At 50.2% G+C, this 17,652-nt stretch overlaps 1 protein-coding gene across 1 annotated transcript; it reads right to left on the reverse strand.

The window, feature by feature from the left end:
* Positions 1–7,970: 7,970 nt before the first annotated feature.
* On the reverse strand, positions 7,971–17,400 carry LOC123427807. Its single transcript, XM_045111941.1, has 2 exons — positions 16,985–17,400; positions 7,971–8,715 (listed from the first exon to the last, which is right to left on the reverse strand). The coding sequence occupies exons 1-2, from the start codon at positions 17,359–17,361 to the stop codon at positions 8,289–8,291; spliced, it is 804 nt and encodes a 267-aa protein (XP_044967876.1). The 5' UTR covers positions 17,362–17,400; the 3' UTR covers positions 7,971–8,288.
* Positions 17,401–17,652: the final 252 nt, after the last annotated feature.

Here is a 17,652-nt window from a genome sequence, read left to right on the forward strand (position 1 = left end):
GACTGGGCTCGTAATCTTAGGCTCATCCTACAAGCTGGGAAAAAGAATTATGTCCTTGATGTTGCGTTAGGAGATGAACCACCCGCTACATCTGACCAAGATGTTTTGAACGCTTGGCAATCACGTAAGGAGGACTACTCAGTAGTTCAATGTGCAGTCTTGTATGGCTTGGAACCGGGACTTCAACGATGCTTTGAACATCATGGATCATATGAGATGTTCCAGGAGTTGAAGTTTATCTTTCAGAAGAACGCCCGGATCGAGATGTATGGGACCTCCGATAAATTCTATGCTTGCAAAATGGAGGAGAATTTGTCTGTGAGTGAACATGTGCTCAAAATGTCTGGATACTCAAACCGTCTAGCTGAGCTGGGGATTGAACTCCGCAAGAGGCTATCAATGACCGAATTCTTCAATCACTACCACCTAGCTATAAGAGCTTTGTGTTGAACTATAACATGCAAGGGATGAACAAGTCACTCGGCGAGTTATTTGCGATGCTGAAAGTCGTAGAGTCAGAACTCCGGAAAGAGCATCAAGTGTTGATGGTCAATAAGACCACTGGTTTCAAGAGAAACGACAAAGGCAAGAAGGGTAGCTCCAAGAAGGGCGGCAAAACTATTGCTACTCCAACAAAGAAACCCAAGGCTGGACCTAAGCCGAAAACTGAGTGCTATTGTTGCAAGGGGATGGTCACTGGAAACACAATTGTCCCAAGTATCTGGCTGATAAGAAGGCGGCCAACGCCAAACAAGGTATATGTGATATACATGTTATTGATGTGTACCTAACCAACTCTTGTAGTAGTGCCTGGGTATTTGATACCGGTTATGTTGCTCATATTTGCAACTCGAAGCAGGGACTGCGAAATAAACGAAGGTTGGCGAAGGATGAAGTGATGATGTGCGTGGGAAATGGTTCCAAGGTTGATGCAATCGCCGTCGGCACAGTCTCACTTCCGTTACCATCAGGATTAGTTATGAACTTAAATAATTGTTATTTAGTGTATGCGTTAAGCAAGGACATTATATCTCGATCTTGTTTATTGCAAGACGGTTACTCATTTAAGTCAGAGAATATGGTTGTTCTATTTTTATGAGTAATATCTTTTATGGTCATGCACCCAATGTGAGGGGTTTGTTCATATTGAATCTTGATTGTGATGACACACATATACATAACATTGAGACCAAAAGATGTAGAATTAATAATGATAGCACCACCTTTTTGTGGCACTGCCGCTTAGGTTATATTGGTGTAAAGCGCATGAAGAAACTCCATGTCGATGGGCTTTTGGAGTCACTTGATTTCGAATCACTTGACACGTGCGAACCATGCCTCATGGGCAAGATGACTAAGACTCCGTTCTCCGGAACAATGGAGCGTGCAAGTGACTTGTTGGAGATCATACATACTGATGTGTGCGGTCCAATGAGTGTGGAGGCGCGCGGCGGATATCGTTATTTTCTCACCTTCACTGATGATTTGAGTAAGTATGGATATATCTACTTGATGAAGCACAAGTCTGAAACGTTTGAAAAGTTCAAGCAATTTCAGAGTGAAGTTGAAAATCATCGTAACAAGAGGATCAAGTTCCTACGATCTGATTGAGGGGTGAATATCTGAGTTTCGAGTTTGGTGCTCACTTAAGACAATGTGGAATCGTTTCATAGTTGACACCGTCTGGAACACCACAGCATAATGGTGTGTTCGAACGTCGTAATCGTGCTTTGTTAGATATGATGCGATCTATGATGTCTCTTACCGATTTGCCATATCGTTTTGGGGTTATGCATTAGAGGCAGCTGCATTCACTTTAAATAGGGCACCATCAAAATCTGTTGAGACGACGCCATGTGAGCTATGGCATGGCAAGAGGCCAAAGTTGTCGTTTCTTAAAGTTTGGGGATGTGATGCTTATGTCAAAAAGCTTCAGCCTGAAAAACTGGAACCCAGAGCGGAAAAGTGCCTCTTCATAAGATACCCAAAAGAGACAGTTGGGTACACCTTCTATCTCAGATCCGAGGGCAAAGTGTTTGCTGCTAAAAACGGAGCTTTTCTTGAGAAGGGGTTTCTCTCGAAAGAATTGAGTGAAAGGAAGATAGAACTTGATGAGGTTGTGGAACCTCTGCTCCCTCTAGATGGTGGCGCAGGACAGAGGAAATCTCTGTCGAGGCAACACCGGTTGAGGAGGAAGCTAATGATGATGATCATGAGGCTTCGGATCAAGTTACTATCGGACCTCGCAGGTCGACAAGATCACGTAGTGCTCCTGAGTGGTACGGGAATCTTGTCTTATCGATCATGTTGTTAGACAACAATGAACTTGCGAATTATGAAGAAGCAATGGTGGGCCCATATTCCAACAAATGGCTAGAGGCCATGAAGTCCGATATAGGATCTATGTATGAAAACAAAGTGTGGATTTTGGAAGTATTACCTGAAGGTCGTAAGGCTATTCACAACAAATGTATCTTTAAGAAGAAGACGGACGCGGACGGTAATGTGACCGTTTATAAAGCTTGACTTGTGTCAAAGGGTTTTTCACAAGTTCAAGGAGTTGACTACGATGAGACATTCTCACCGGTAGCGATGCTTAAGTCCGTTTGTATCATGTTAGCAATAGCTGCATTTTTCAATTATGAAATCTGGCAGATGGATGTCAAAACGGCGTTCCTTAATGGTTTTCTTAAGGAAGAGTTGTATATGATGCAACCCGAAGGTTTTGTCGATCCAAAGAATGCTAACAAGGTATGAAAGCTCCAGCGATCCATTTATGGACAAGTGCAAGCATCTCGAAGTTGGAATAAGCGCTTTGATGAGGTGATCAAGGCATTTGGGTTTATACAAGTTGTTGGATAATATTGTATTTACAAGAAAGTGAGTGGGAGCTCTGTAGCGTTTCTAATATTATATGTGGATGACATATTGCTGATTCGAAACAATGTGGAGTTTTTAGAGAGCATAAAGGATTACTTGAACAAATGTTTTTCAATGAAAGACCTAGGAGAAGCTGCTTACATATTAGGCATTAAGATCTATAGGGATAGATCGAGGCGCCTAATAGGACTTTCACAAAGCACATACCTTGATAAAGTTTTGAAGAAGTTCAAAATGAAACAGTCCAAGAAAGGGTTCTTGCCAGTCTTACAAGGTATAAAGTTGAGTAAGACTCAGTGTCCAGTAACCGCGGAAGATAGAGAAAAGATGAGTACCGTCCCCTATGCTTCAACCATAGGGTCTATCATGTATGCAATGATGTGCACAAGACCGAACGTCAGCCTGGCCATAAGTATGGCAGGCAGGTTTCAAAGTAATCCAGGAGTGGATCACTCAACGGCGGTCAAGAATATTCTGAAGTACCTGAAAAGGACTAAGGAAATGGTTCTCGTTTATGGAGGTGACGAAGAGCTCGTCGTAAAGGGTTACGTCGATGCAAGCTTTGACACTGATCCGGATGACTCTAAGTCTCAAACCGGATACGTATTTATTCTTAATGGGGATGCGGTAAGCTGGTGCAGTTCCAAGCAAAGCGTCGTAGTAGATTCTACATGTGAAGCGGAGTACATGGCTGCCTCGGAGGCAGCTAAGGAGGGTGTCTGGATGAAGCAGTTCATGACGGATCTTGGAGTTGTGCCGAGCGCACTAAATCCAATAACTCCGTTCTATGACAACACTGGTGCCATTGCTCTAGCAAAGGAACCAAGATTTCACAAGAAGACCAAACACATCAAACGATGCTTCAACCTCATCCGTGACTATGTCGAAGGAGAGGACGTAAATATTTGGAAAGTGCACACAGATCAGAATGTTGCAGATTCGCTGACTAAACCTCTTCCACGAGCGAAGCATGATCAACACCAGAACTGTATGGGTGTTAGATTCATTCCAATGTAAATCGCATAGCGATGTGAGACTAGATTATTGACTCTAGTGCAAGTGGGAGACTGTTGGAAATATGCCCTAGAGGCAATGATAAAATAGTTATTATTATATTTCCTGTTTCAAGATAATCGTTTATTGTCCATGCTATAATTGTAATGAATGAAAACATAGATACATGTGTGGATATATAGACAAAACAATGTCCCTAGTAAGCCTCTAGTTGACTAGCCAGTTGATCAAGGATGGTTAAGGTTTTCTGACCATATGCAAGTGTTGTCACTTGATGACTGGATCACATCATTAGGAGAATGATGTGATGGACAAGACCCAAACTATGAACATAGCATGTGATCGTGTCATTTTGTTGCTATTGTTTTCTGCGTGTCAAGTATTCATTTCTATGACCATGAGGTCATGTGACTCACTCACACCGGCGGAATACCTTGTGTGCATCAAACGTCGCAACGTTACTTGGTGACTATAAAGGTGCTCTACAGGTATCTCCGAAGGTGTCCGTTGAGTTAGCATGGATCAAGACTGGGATTTGTCACTCCGTGTGACGAAGAGGTATCTCGGGGCCCACTCGATAATACAACATCACATATAAGCCTTGCAAGCAATGTGACTCAAGTGTTAGTCACGGGATCTTGTATTACGGAACGAGTAAAGAGACTTGCCGGTAACGAGATTGAAATAGGTATAGGGATACCGACGATCAAATCTCGGGCGAGTAACATACCGAAGGACAAAGGGAATGGTGTACGGGATTATATGAATCCTTGGCACAGATGTTCAACCGATAAGATCTTCGTAGAATATGTAGGATCCAATATGGACATCCAGGTCCTACTGTTAGATATTGACACGGGAGTATCTCACGTCATGTCTACATAGTTCTCGAACCCGCAGGGTCTGCACACTTAAGGTTAGGTGACGTTTCAGTATAGTTGAGTTATAGGTGTTGGTGACCGAATGTTGTTCGGAGTCCCGGATGAGATCACGGATGTATCGAGGGTTTCCGGAATGGTCCGGAAACGAAGATTGATATATAGGATGGTTTCATTTGGTCTCCGAAAAGATTTCGGGCATTACCGGCAATGTACCGGGAGTGACGAACGGGTTCCGGGTTTTCACCGAGAGGGGCCCACCCACCCGGGAGTAAGCCTAATAGCCCAAGGGTGGCGCACCAGCCCTTAGTGGGCTGGTGAGGCCAGCCAAAGTGGCCTATGTCGGCTAGGAAAAGAAAACAAAAGAAAAAAAAGGAGGGGGGTGGGAAGGAAGGAAGGGACTCTCCTTCCCCAAACCGAATTGGGGTTGGAGTCCACCTCCTCCTCTCTCGGCCGGCCCCCTTGGGGCTCTCTTGAGCCCCAAGGCTAGCCCCTCCCCTCCTCCTATATATACTGGAGGTTTTAGGGTTTTTGAGACACAACTTTTGCCACGTGCAACCCTAAACCTCTACTTCGTAGTTCTTCCTCTAGATCGGTTTTGTGCGGAGCTCGGGCGGAGCCCTGCAGGAATAGATCATCACCATCACCGACGCGCCGTCACGCTGCCGCAGAACTCATCTACTTCCCCGTCTCTCTTGCTGGATAAAGAAGACAGAGATCGTTATCGAGTTGTACGTGTGTTGAACACAGAGGTGACGTCCGTTCTGCGCTAGATCGAACTGATCGTGGAACGACGGTGATATGAATCACGAAGTTGTACCACTACATCAACCGCGTTTCTTAACGCTTTCCGCTTAGAGATCTACAAGAGTATGTGGATCTGATCTTCCTCTCGTAGATGAACATCACCATGATAGGTCTTCGTGTGCGTAGGAAATTTTTTGTTTCCCATGCAACGTTCCCCAACGCGGCCAATCGCCCGCGGGCCATTGGATCAGACCCGCACGAAAGCACCACGATTGTTGGATCACGCACGCGCTCGCGTCGGGAAAAACGGTTCGCACTGGGATCGGTCGTCTTCTTCCTCGCTCCCATGAACTCCTCCGCATCTCCTTCCCGTCTGATTGCCCTTCCTCCCCGAGCCTCCTGCTTGCTGGAGCAGCTCATCGGAGCAGCTCGTCGCCACTCGCCGGAGTAGCTCGTCGGCTCGACGGTTCCCCTCCTGGTGCCCCGTGCAACAGCCGCACCCTGCGGTTGAAGCTCTTGTTGAGACCATTGTGGCTCCAGTTGGGACGACTGAAGCTCGCCGTCGTGCTCGTCGCCGCTCATCCCCGATGTGCAAGCTTGCAACAACAAAACGAGCTTCGGGGGAGATGCCTAGTGCTACAACCAACGAGAAAAAAGCTACAACTAGCGACAGGAAAAGCTTCAACCAGCTACAAAAAAGCTTCAACCAATATAGGATGGGAGCTATGGATGACCAACAAAAGTTATAACCGGTGACAAAAAAGTTTCATCTAGCAACGAAAAAAGCTTCATTCGACTATGAAAAAAGTTTCAACCGTGAAGGCGAAGCCATGGACAAAAAACGAAAAGTTGCAACCCGCAGTTACAAAAGTTACAACCGCATGGAAAAAAAATTCAAACATCTTATCTCAGTTGCGACCCGCGATGACGATGACGCCGTTTTGCTGCAACCGTAGTAGAAATTTGCTACCACCAGTGATTGAAATTGCTACAACCAATATTCCACAGCTGATGTTGCTGCTCCACCAAGCTCCCAAGCCATGGATGTTGCTGCTCCACCAAGCTACACCAAGCTCCGACACCCTCGACGGCACTACGGGAGAGCAGTAGGGCGTGCAGGCAACCATGGATGCCTTAACAAAGGAAGTGAAGGTCAATGGGATAGAGACATGGAGGAAGGGAGCAACTGGGAAAGGATGGAGAAAAAGAATGAGTGGAGGAGGACGAAGGGAGAGAGGAAGAGGATAAGATTTAGAAAGAGATAAGGAAGACGCAGAGGATAAGGTTCACGGTTAAAAGAAGAAGGGTCGGATTTGTTTTCATCAAACGACACGACGAACGCGTCCGGCGTAGCGTGCGGCCGTTTCCCAATATATAATGATGGAAGAAGGAACGAGAAAACCAGACAAAATAATCAGACGAAGAAGAAATAGAAGACGAAAAACCCCTAGAACATGATGATGAAAGAAGGAACGAAAAAACCAGACAAAAAGTTCAGACGAAGGTGAAATAGAAGACGAAAAATCCCTAAAACATAAGCTACAACTCCCCTTTAGAAGTAGAGATGAGCCCTAGCAGCCATGTGCTGGCTGGCGTATCTTAAATTACTCCAATTCTCTCGCGATCTTCCTCTGTTTTGAGCTACTTTGCACTGCTTTAGTCTGAATATGCAGGGCAAGATGCAGACTCATGGATACAGTCAATTCAGCAATATTGTGACTAGTACTTAGAGATGCTATGAATTGGTGGAGAAGTACTGGTTTCTATGCTGGCAACTTACCATGGCACAGGTTCTGCAGATACTTGAATGACAGATTTGCTGAAAGTTCAGTTTGTGACAATGTCAGGTCCTTCCACTGTCTCACTCAAACCTGTACAATTCCTGCTTGCATCTAACAGTTTGAAGCTTTGCTTAACTTAATGAGGAGAGACAACCCTGCCATTCCAAATGACTACTATGTTAACAACTTCATTTCTGGTCTAACTGACCACATACAGCAGCACTTGCAATGTGATAAACCAACAGATATGCAGACTTCTATGTGGATGGCAAGAAGATTAGAGCAAGCAACACCAGTTAGAAGAGCTGACACAACTACTACATATCAACAACCAATAAGAAGACAGGTGGTTTTTGAACCAGGTAAACCAGCAAATGCTACTCCTGCCTCAGTTATCCAACAAGCCAGAATTAAAGGGATCTGCTATGAATGCAAAGATCCTTGGTTTCCAGGCCATAAACAAGTATGCACAGTTACTTAGAAAGTTCAAATACAGTCCATAGAAACACAATTTCCTGATGATGCTGATATCATACACATTACTGACTATGATACACATTACCTTGGCGTTGTATCTTCTTCTTACTAAATGAATTTACGCGCAGCAAGTTTTATTAAAACAAAACATCACACCATCTCGAGTCAAGGTTCCTGATCTGACAAGTCAACAAAGACACAAACACATGAACATATATCCTTGCTGGTCTGTCAAGTCAACACGCAAAGTCAAATACAGCTTTCCATACAGCTTTCCGTATCTCAAACGAGGAACATATATCCCTCAACAACAACAAAATAAGGAGGAACATCTACAACTGTGTTCTTTGAATCAAAACTTACAGCTGTACACAAATACAGCGGTTATAACGAGGCCACTGCTCAGTGGTAAGTAGGTATACAGCCGAAAAGCAGAAAGGCAAACTTAGGGGGTATCGGGTTGGAAACATCAGCATTTCGCTCAATTTGCCAGCATAAGGTCTGACAACAGTTATTGTCTCATCCATGTCCATCCCAACCAAAACGGCATGAGTGAGATTATCTTGAAGTAAGTTGGTTTTGGAGTGGATGGGCACCCGAGTGATCTGAGGAGCTCTTCGACAGGCAAAATCTTGAACTTCTTTCGTGAATTCGTGGCAACATTGTCCACCTTATGCTGGTAAATCTTACCATTCTTATCCAACTTATACTCTGACGTGCCATCAAAGCGACTATGACCATCCTCTACGAATCTAGGGATGCCATGAACAATCCACCGGACCATAATTACATTGTCGACTGGTTGCCATATAGTAGCAATGTCAATCCACAAGGCCTTGAAGAAAATCTGGCCGGTAAAGCGCAGCGCCCAGAATATCCTTTTATAGCTATCAATACCCACGAATTTACTGAGAGGATCTTTGAAGACAATATCTTCTCTGGAGAGTGGAGACAGTGGCATATGGTTAGGAAAGAAGACAGGAGTTGAATAAATCTTGAGAAATGAATATACCATGGAGTATAATTCTCATGACGGTATTACCCTACTACAAAATAATATCAAAACCATACAGATGGTGCAAAAAACTGTGGCCCTCGAAAGCCGCCAGCATCTACCGTCATAACTATTTCAACTATTTTCTGAAGTATTTTAGTATACAAAACTAGATTGCACTCCACACAAAGGTATTGTTCAAGCTTCTCCACACAAGAAACAAATAAAAGTCATAGTGAAGTTTTACCCGAATTATTGCCGCATTAGGCCTGACAGTTCTGTGGCTATCGAGAGCCAATAATATAAAATGAAAGCAATTTCTCGTAATTGGAGTTGGTTAAGTTTTTGTGACTTATAGATTTTACAATGCACGTGTCTTCTTTTATCAGTTTCGACTATCAGGTATTGTTCCAGCATTCTTTTGGAGCAGAATGATGGAAGTATTTCAAGTGGTTCAATGATAATTAAGATGCATAGAAGCCGGAAGCTAAAACAGAGCAAAGATTTGTCTAATAAGATCATTTCATGGGGGAAACTGTAGGGAGGCTCTGACAGTATATATTATATTATAATACAAAAAGATAAGATGTTTACAAGAGCGAGGGGCCAGGGATGTACATGAAAGATGGACACCTAAGACAACTTTGTTCTGCTTTCTAAATCCGTTTCACCTCCCTAGGCAAGTCTTTGTCAATGCCATTTCTGTAAGATGGGCCGGGAACAGATCTAGGAGTTCTTAGGCTTCAGCAGTCTCAGCAGCCGGAATGCTATCATAGAGGGAAAGAATGATCTCTCACAAGGCTGTAGGAGGGTGGTATTCCCGTGGGCGACTTCCCAGCGTACAATGCTCCTGCAGCTGCTGTTGAGCTTCATTATGCTTTTCTGATCCAGAATAAACCAATTGCGCCGGTGGCATGATGCTCCTAGTTTTGATAATATCTCCAAGTAAGTTTGTCCCTGGTAGGAACAGCTAGGGTTCTACCGGGTCTAGGACGGAGGTTGTAGGGGATGAAGCGGGGTTGGCGAGGGCTGGAGCGCGGCTGCCGGCGGCGGGGCGCCGTTGCGCGCGAGAGGAAGGCGGCGGCGCGGCTAGGGTTCCAGCTCCTCTGGGAGCCGGGCAATAGAGTTATGACTATATTGCTTATTTCCAAAAGAGTTGTTTACATCGGTTTATATAATCTCATGGCTGACTAAGATAACTTGGCTAAGCCCGTACTAATCCTGCCCATTGGGCCTCCTCCTTTGATACGTAATACCGGTCATAACATCTATCCCCGCCTGCGCAGACAGCTCGTCCTCGAACTGGAAGTCTGGATAGTGCTGGCTGAATTCGCCACGCTGCTCCCAAGTCACGTCCTCCTCTGAAAGGCCTTCCCACTGGATCAACAGGTACCACACCCTGCGACGTAGTTGGGCCCGCAACACCTTTGCTGGCCCGGGAAGGAGGCACCCGTCGGAGGTCGGGGGCACCGGCGGCCACGCATGGAAGACGTCGTGGATGCGAGCACCGGCCGGAAGCTGAAGGCGGTAAGCCACCTTTCCGATGCGCTCCGGCACGGAAAATGGCCAGGCGTAGCGTGGGCCCAGCTTGCGCTTCGCGCGCGGGTCAAAGGACTGCGTAGAACGGTGAAGGAGACGCAGCCACACCCATTCGCCCACCACGAACTCCGCCTCGCGGTGGTGGCCGTCATAGTAGTGTTTGGCCAACTGCTGGGCCTGAACGAGGCGTTGGCGCACCTCGGCAAGCATCTCGTCGCGGCTGCGAAGAAGATCACCCGCCGCCTCCGTCCTAGCCGTCTCCGGGTCAACCGGCAGGATGGGCGGGGGCGGTCGGCCATAGACCACCTCGAACGGCTTGGCGCGCAGGGCGGAGTGATAAGAGGTGTTGTAGCAGTACTCCGCCCACGCAAGCCAGTCCACCCAAGCACGAGGACGATCACCTGTAACACAACGCAAATACATGGCAATCACCTTGTTGACCACCTCGGATTGGCCGTCCGTCTGAGGATGGAACGCAGTGCTCAAGCGGAGCTTCACGCCCGCCATCCTGAAGAGATCGCGCCAGACATGCCCCGTGAACACCGGGTCCCGGTCGTTACAATCGAAGAGGGAAACCCGTGTAGGCGAACGATGCCGTCGAAGAAGGCCTGGGCCACGGAGGTGGCGGTGTAAGGATGGCCAAGCGCGATGAAGTGGGCGTACTTGGAGAAGCGATCGACCACTGTGAGGATGACGGACTTGCCGCCCACCTTGGGGAGGCCCTCAATGAAGTCCATGGAGATATCGGCCCAGACCTAAGAGGGCACCTCCAAGGGTTGTAGCAGCCATGCCGGCCGCCGTGTCTCCGTCTTGTTACGCTGGCACGTCATACAAGACCGCACCCAGTCCCGAACCAGGGCCCGATCGCCGGGGATGTAGAAGTCGGCGCGGAGACGGTGGAGGGTCTTCTGCACACCCTCGTGGCCCGCCGAGTGGGCCAGCAGCAGCACCTGATGACGGAGGTCGCTGTGATCCGGCACGAAGAGGCGTCGCCCATGCAGGAACAGGCCCTCCGCCAAACGCCACGGCTCCTCCAGGTCGTCGGCATCAAGGCGCTGCCGAAGTAACTACGCGTCGGGCGCGTCCGTGGTGGCCCAGCGGATGTCGTCGAAGAGGGCGAACGAGGGCCCGAAGCAGATGCAGAAGGCCGCCCCGTCGGAGTCGCCCGCGCCAGTGTCGTGGTCGTCGCGGCGGGACAGGGCGTCGGCCACGGGGCGGCCCGGATGATACTCAACGGTGAAATCGAAGCCAAAGAGCTTGCTGGTCCACTGGTGCTGCGGCACGATAGACAGCCTCTGGTCCAATAAGAAATTGAGGCTGTAGTGATCCGTGCGAATCCGAAACGACCGTCCCCAAAGATATGGCCGCCAGTGGCGCACAGCCTGCACCAAACCAATGAGCTCCCTCTCATAGGCTGCGAGCTTGTGATGGCGTGCGGCGAAAGGCCTGCTGAAGAACGCGAGGGGCCCGTCGCCCTGATGAAGGACGGCACCGAACCCCACGCCGGAGGCGTCGCAGTCAACCATGAACGGCCGGTCGAAGTCGGGCATCTGAAGGACAGGACCCGTCGTGAGGGCCCGTTTGAGGGCCTCGAACACCTCCGTGGCCTCCGCATCCCAAGCGAAGGCGTCGCATCGGAGCAGGCGCGTGAGCGGGGACGCGATGAGGCCGAGTTCCCGGATAAATTTCCGGTAGTAGCCTGCGAGGCCCAGGAATCCGCGGAGAGCCCGCGGGGAGTGGGGCGTCGGCCAGGCCGCAACGGCCGCCACCTTGTCGGCGTCCATAGCAACACCCTTGGTCGAGATGACGTGGCCGAGGTAGGTGACTGAAGGCGTCCCAAACGAGCACTTCGAGCGCTTAAGATGAAGATGGTGCGCTCGAAGCTCGTTGAAGACGATGGCAACGTGCTGAAGATGTTCCGCCCATGTCGTGTTGTAGATAAGAATGGCATCAAAGAAAACGAGCACAAACCGACGCAAGTAGGGCCGGAGGACGTCGTTCATCAAGGCATGAAAAATCGCCGAGGCGTTAGAGAGGCCAAAAGGCATCACCAAGAACTCGAAGTGGCCGTGATGAGTCCGAAACGCCGTCTTCGCGACATCGTCAGGGTGCATCCGCACCTGGTGGTAGCCTGAACGGAGGTCGAGCTTGGTGAAGAAGCACGCCCCATGGAGTTCGTCCAGGGGCTCGTCGACGACCGGAATGGGAAATTTGTCTTTGAGCGTCCGGGCGTTAAGGGCGCGGTAGTCGATGCAGAAGCGCCACGAGCCGTCCGACTTGCGGACGAGGAGGACCGGCGCCGAAAACGGTGAAGTGGAGATCCGGATGATGCCCAGGGCTAGCATGAGCGCGCACTGCCGCTCCAGCTCATCCTTCTGCAGCTGGGGGTAACGGTAGGGACGCACCTTCACCGGCGTCGTGCCTGGCAGGAGATGGATGCGGTGGTCATACACTAGGGCCGGCGGCAGACCCTGAGGCTCGTCGAAGAGGTCGTTGTGCTGCTGCAGGAGATGATCCAACAGAGGGTGCGCGGACTCGGCAGCAGTCGCGGCCAGCTGCGACTGTGGCGTTGCTGGTGGGGCGCCACCCACGCCCTCCCACCGGACGCGGCGACCAAGGCGCCAGAAGGTCATCATCAGGGCGTCGAAGTCCCAGAGAATGGGACCCAGGGTCCGCAAGAAGTCGACGCCGAGGATGAAGTCAAAGCAGCCCAAGTCGATGCCGGCGCATGTGATGGTGAAGTGTTCGTCGCCGATGGTGATGGGAACGTCCCATGCAAGCCCATGACATCGGAGACGGTCGCCGTTAGCCACGGCGACCTGCAGCTGCTCCCCGCCCGTCGGCTAAAGTGCCAAGCGGCGCATGGTCGACTCTAGCAGGAAGTTATGTGTGGAGCTCGTATCCAGAAGGGCCAGGAGGCGCTCGCCGTGGATCATCACCGGCAGGAGCATAGTCTTCTCCACTCGTATACTCGCGAGGGCATGGAGGGAGACCACGAGAGTTGTCGCCGGTGCGACCTCCGCTGCAGCTGGTGCAGCCAAGTCGTCGAGCTCGTCGGCGGGCGTGTCCTCCTCGACGTAGTCGGCCACCTCCAAGTAGAAGAGGCGCGGGCAGACGTGGCCCGACATGTAGGGCTCGTCGCAGTTAAAGCACAACCCCTGGCGACGGCGCTCGAGCTGCTCGGCCGGGGAGAGTCGGTGGAAGGGCCGCGTCGAGGCCGAAGTAGTAGTCGCAGGAGGGACCGGGGGCGGACGGCCCGGCACAACCGTAGTCTGGGGAACCCGGGTCAGCTGTCAGCCACTCCGAGCCGGCGCCACCTGCTGCAAGGCCTGCGCGCGACGCTCGAAGGCGCGGGCGTAGTACATGGCCGTCTGGAGGTCCTGGGCCCCCCGAAGCTCCACTTCCGCGCAGATGTTATCCGACAGACCACCGATGAAGAGCTCGGCCCGCTGCTGAGCCGTCACGCCGGGCGTGTGGCATGCCAGGGCCTGGAACCGGTCGATGAAGTCCTGTACCTTGGAGGTGAAGGGCAGTCGGCCAAGCTCCGCCAACCGGCTCCCTTGTGCCGGAGGTCCGAAGCGAAGGAGGCAGAGCTCGCGGAAGCGTTCCCATGAGGGCATGCCGCCCTCATCCTGCTCGAGGGCGTAATACCACGTATGTGCTGCGCCTCGGAAGTGATACGAGGCGAGCCAAGTGCGGTCCGACGCGAGCGTGCGTTGCCACAGGAAGAACTGCTCACACTGATTGAGCCAATTGAGGGGGTCCTCTGTACCGTCGTAGGTGGCGAAGTCAATCTTGGCGAAGCGAGGCGGTGTCTGAGTGAGACCGCCGTGTCCGTACGGCTCGGCGGTGCGGAGCAGCGAGGGTGACGGCGCCGGGTTGGTGGCCACCGGGGGTCCCCCGTGGAAAGGCGGCCCGTCGCGGCTGGCGTACTGCACAGCGGTCGCCGGCTGCTCCGACGCCATCTTGTAGACCGGCGGCGGAATGGACCCGGCCAACCAGGCCGGAAGTGGGGACGGTGAGGACGGGAACTGGTCCTACTGGATCGGGACGCCTGCTGGTGTTGTGGAAGGCGGCCCGGAGCTGAACTGCGGCGGCCCCGGCAGCTGCAGCGGGAAGGGGGCGGCCGACGCCGCAAGCGCTTGGGTCGGCCAGGGCGACCAAGGCAGAGTGGTGGCGGGTGGGAGCGGCAGCTGAAGTGGCCCGGCGAGCACGGTGCCCGGCGATGGTGGCTGCTGCCATGGAAGCAGCTACAACCCGGTGGCGGGGGCCGGCAGTGCCGCCGGTGGTGGACCGTAGGGACCGGCCAGATATAGGCGGATCTCCTGGACCGCGGTGGAGAGGTCGCGCAGGGCCCCCGTGACCTCCGGGGTGTAGACGACAGGGGTTGGGGCGGCAGTGGTAGCCGGCGCGGCGGTGGCGGCCGCCGTACCAAGCGGCGCGGTGGAGATGGCCTGCAGCGGGGCGGTGGTGACGATCGGGACGGTGGTGGCGGGCGGCAAGAACGACATGATCGGCCTGGAGCCTCTAGATACCAAATTGGTAGGAATAGCTAGGGTTCTACCGGGTCTAGGGCGGAGGTTGTAGGGGATGAAGCGGGGTTGGCGAGGGCTGGAGCGCGGCTGCCAGCGGCGGGGCGCCGTTGCGCGCGAGAGAAAGGCGGCGGCGGTGGAAGGTGGCGGCACGGCTAGGGTTCCGACTCCTCTGGGAGCTGGGCAATAGAGTTATGACTATATTGCTTAATTCCAAAAGAGTTGTTTACATCGGTTTATATAATCTCATGTCTGACTAAGATAACTTGGAAACTAAGATAACTCGGAAACTAAAATAACTAAGATAACTTGGGCTAAGCCCGTACTAATCCTGCCCATTAGGCCTCCTCCTTTGGTACGTAGTACCAGTCATAACAGTCCCATGGAAGGTCTTTGCTGTAGATGGAAAGTTTTGAGCAGCAAGGCCTCATTCAGAATAGATTGATGCTGCTGCTGGGATTGGCAACACCCTGTGGCCTCGTATTTACCCCAGAGCCATATGCCCGGGGCTCGGTGGATATACACTTTTACACCATCCAGGAACTTGAGGGTGCCCAGATAGTAGGTGACTAAAGAGCTGAGGACGGACTTAACTACTTTAATCTTAACACAAAATCAAACAAATGAGGAATAGGAGGCAAGCCACTGTTCCATCTGGTTCAAGAGAGGCGTGGGTCCCTAATAAGATAACTAGAGGAATTTGTGTGCTCACATGCATGCATAAAGATGACTTCAAATAGACTAGTCCGGATTTTGCATGATTTATCTGCAGTTCTGCATGGAAATTTGTAACTTAGTATGCGACTACACAAACAACGAAGTAGCAAACAAACAAGGAATTCTCTGTTTAGAGTTAAGATATTACACACGATAGGAACTTTTGATACTATTAAAAGATTGAGCTTCATTAATCGACTAGTGTACTTTTTACAAGAAATAAGTAATGCTGTACTAAGTTACCAAATTCATGAACCCCAGAATTCAAGTATAGGGGGTGCTTTGTTGCGCTTTTAGCTGGCTTTCCATGCTTATAAGCCAGCAGCCGAACTAAACAGCTGGCTTTTATTCCGCTTATGCATAGAACCAAGCTGAGACTATTCCATACAACCCTTGGCCAGGGTTCCACTATCTCATGATAACAGAACAAAGCCTCCAGAAAGATTCAAACAGAAAAGGAAAGAGGCTTTTAACTACGGCTTACTGCTAACAGAGTACAGAGCCCAAAAACAAAGGCTTCCGAAGGTGCAGTTTCCAGCAAACAAGACAAACAACCAGGTACCAGGAAGGATCATTTGTGGCTTGGGCAACTGCATGACCCCATATGTATCCCAATGTTCATTAAAGTTGGTCAACAAAGCTTGGCAGGATCTAAAAAAGGGGTATCATAAAGGAAACAAGAAAAGCATTACAGCAGCGCTCGAGGCTGGACGACAGCACAGGTTCAAACAGCATCCAGGTCTGGACGATAGCACAGGTTCAAACAGCACCCAGAGTCCCAGACCCTAGTTATTAGGTACTCCCTCCGTTCACAAATATAAGATGTTTTAACTTTTTTGTGAATCAGATGTATATAGACACATCTTAGTCTGTTTGTTCACTCATTTCAGTCTGTATGTAACTCCGCATTGAAATATCCAAAACATGTTACAATTGTGAAGGGAGGGAGTATGTTGCATTTCATGCACAAATTAACTGGACTGATGGTTGGTATAAGTCTAGACTGTCTAGTGGCAATACTGGGGGCACTGCCACACTAGATTAGATAACCCAAGTAAACCTTCAGTTGCACTAAACTAGGACCGTGTTTCTCTAAGCTAAATCACCGTTCCGGTCTTTAATACTCCCTCCATCTCAAAATAAGTGTCTCAACCTTAATACAACTTTGTACCAGAGCTAATACAAAGCTAAGGCACTTATTTTGGGACGGAGGGAGTAAGACTTTACCCAATTCAACATATGATGTGTTAAAAAACAAACAATTCAACATATGAGTATGACTAAATTTCACATCTTTTTACCATTGTTTCGCCAATTGAAAAAAACAACTTTCCTACACACGGAAAAGGATATAACTTTTGCTAAGACTCGCTGCCACTATCCATTCATATCAGGCACGGCGGAGTCAATAACATCGAAACAAACCTGTAAATGTCAAGGCTGGGTTCCTCGCAGAATACGTCAGGGAGCTCCTCCCGCAGCGTCCGGATGGCGTACCCCATGTTCACGTAGTACCTCCGCCTTTCTTCCCCATCCTCTTCCGGACGCCGAATCGCCGCCAGGGACTCTGCCGTAGTCTCTGGCGCCGAGAACAGAGGCGGCGGCAGCCTCCTCTCCCGCACAGGGTCCAAGACTCTAATCACTATATTCTCCTTCTTCCCGGTCCCCTTCTCCTCCTCCTTCACAGAGCCAGCGGACGCCACGGCGGTGACCTTGAACCGCCCGCCGCGGTCGCTCCGCAGGACGCGGGCGGTCGGGCGCCGAGCGCCGGCGAGGTTAGGGGCCTGGACAAGGACGCCCATATGAGGAGGAGGAAAGGATTTATTTTTCCTTTTCTCGTGTCTTTTATATAATTACTAGTACAATTGCCCATACCTGTTGCAACGGACTGAAATTGTTATAAAATCTGCTTCGCGTGACGGTACACATCATTTATATCCAGTTCCATAAACGTCGGCAATAAGTTTAATATTATCCATTTTTCAGGGTATCATGCGTGAAGGTAAAGAAGCCATCCTAACAACTTTCATACGATGGAAGAGTAGTGGTGCATGGAATAGTCCAGTACTCAGTTTTATTTTTTATTTTTTAAA

Source organism: Hordeum vulgare, chromosome 1H, assembly GCF_904849725.1.
Source record: "Hordeum vulgare subsp. vulgare chromosome 1H, MorexV3_pseudomolecules_assembly, whole genome shotgun sequence".
In the NCBI taxonomy this organism is placed as follows: domain Eukaryota; kingdom Viridiplantae; phylum Streptophyta; class Magnoliopsida; order Poales; family Poaceae; genus Hordeum; species Hordeum vulgare.

What these genes read in the sequence shown, in the direction of transcription:
- LOC123427807 (XM_045111941.1), bottom strand. Translation starts at nt 17,361, where the DNA reads ATGGGCGTCCTTGTCCAGGCCCCTAACCTCGCCGGCGCTCGGCGCCCG. An exon ending in CCCAGCCTTGACATTTACAG is followed by an intron (nt 8,716 to 16,984) that starts GTTTGTTTCGAT and finishes TCCACTCTCCAG; the next exon opens with AGAAGATATTGTCTTCAAAG.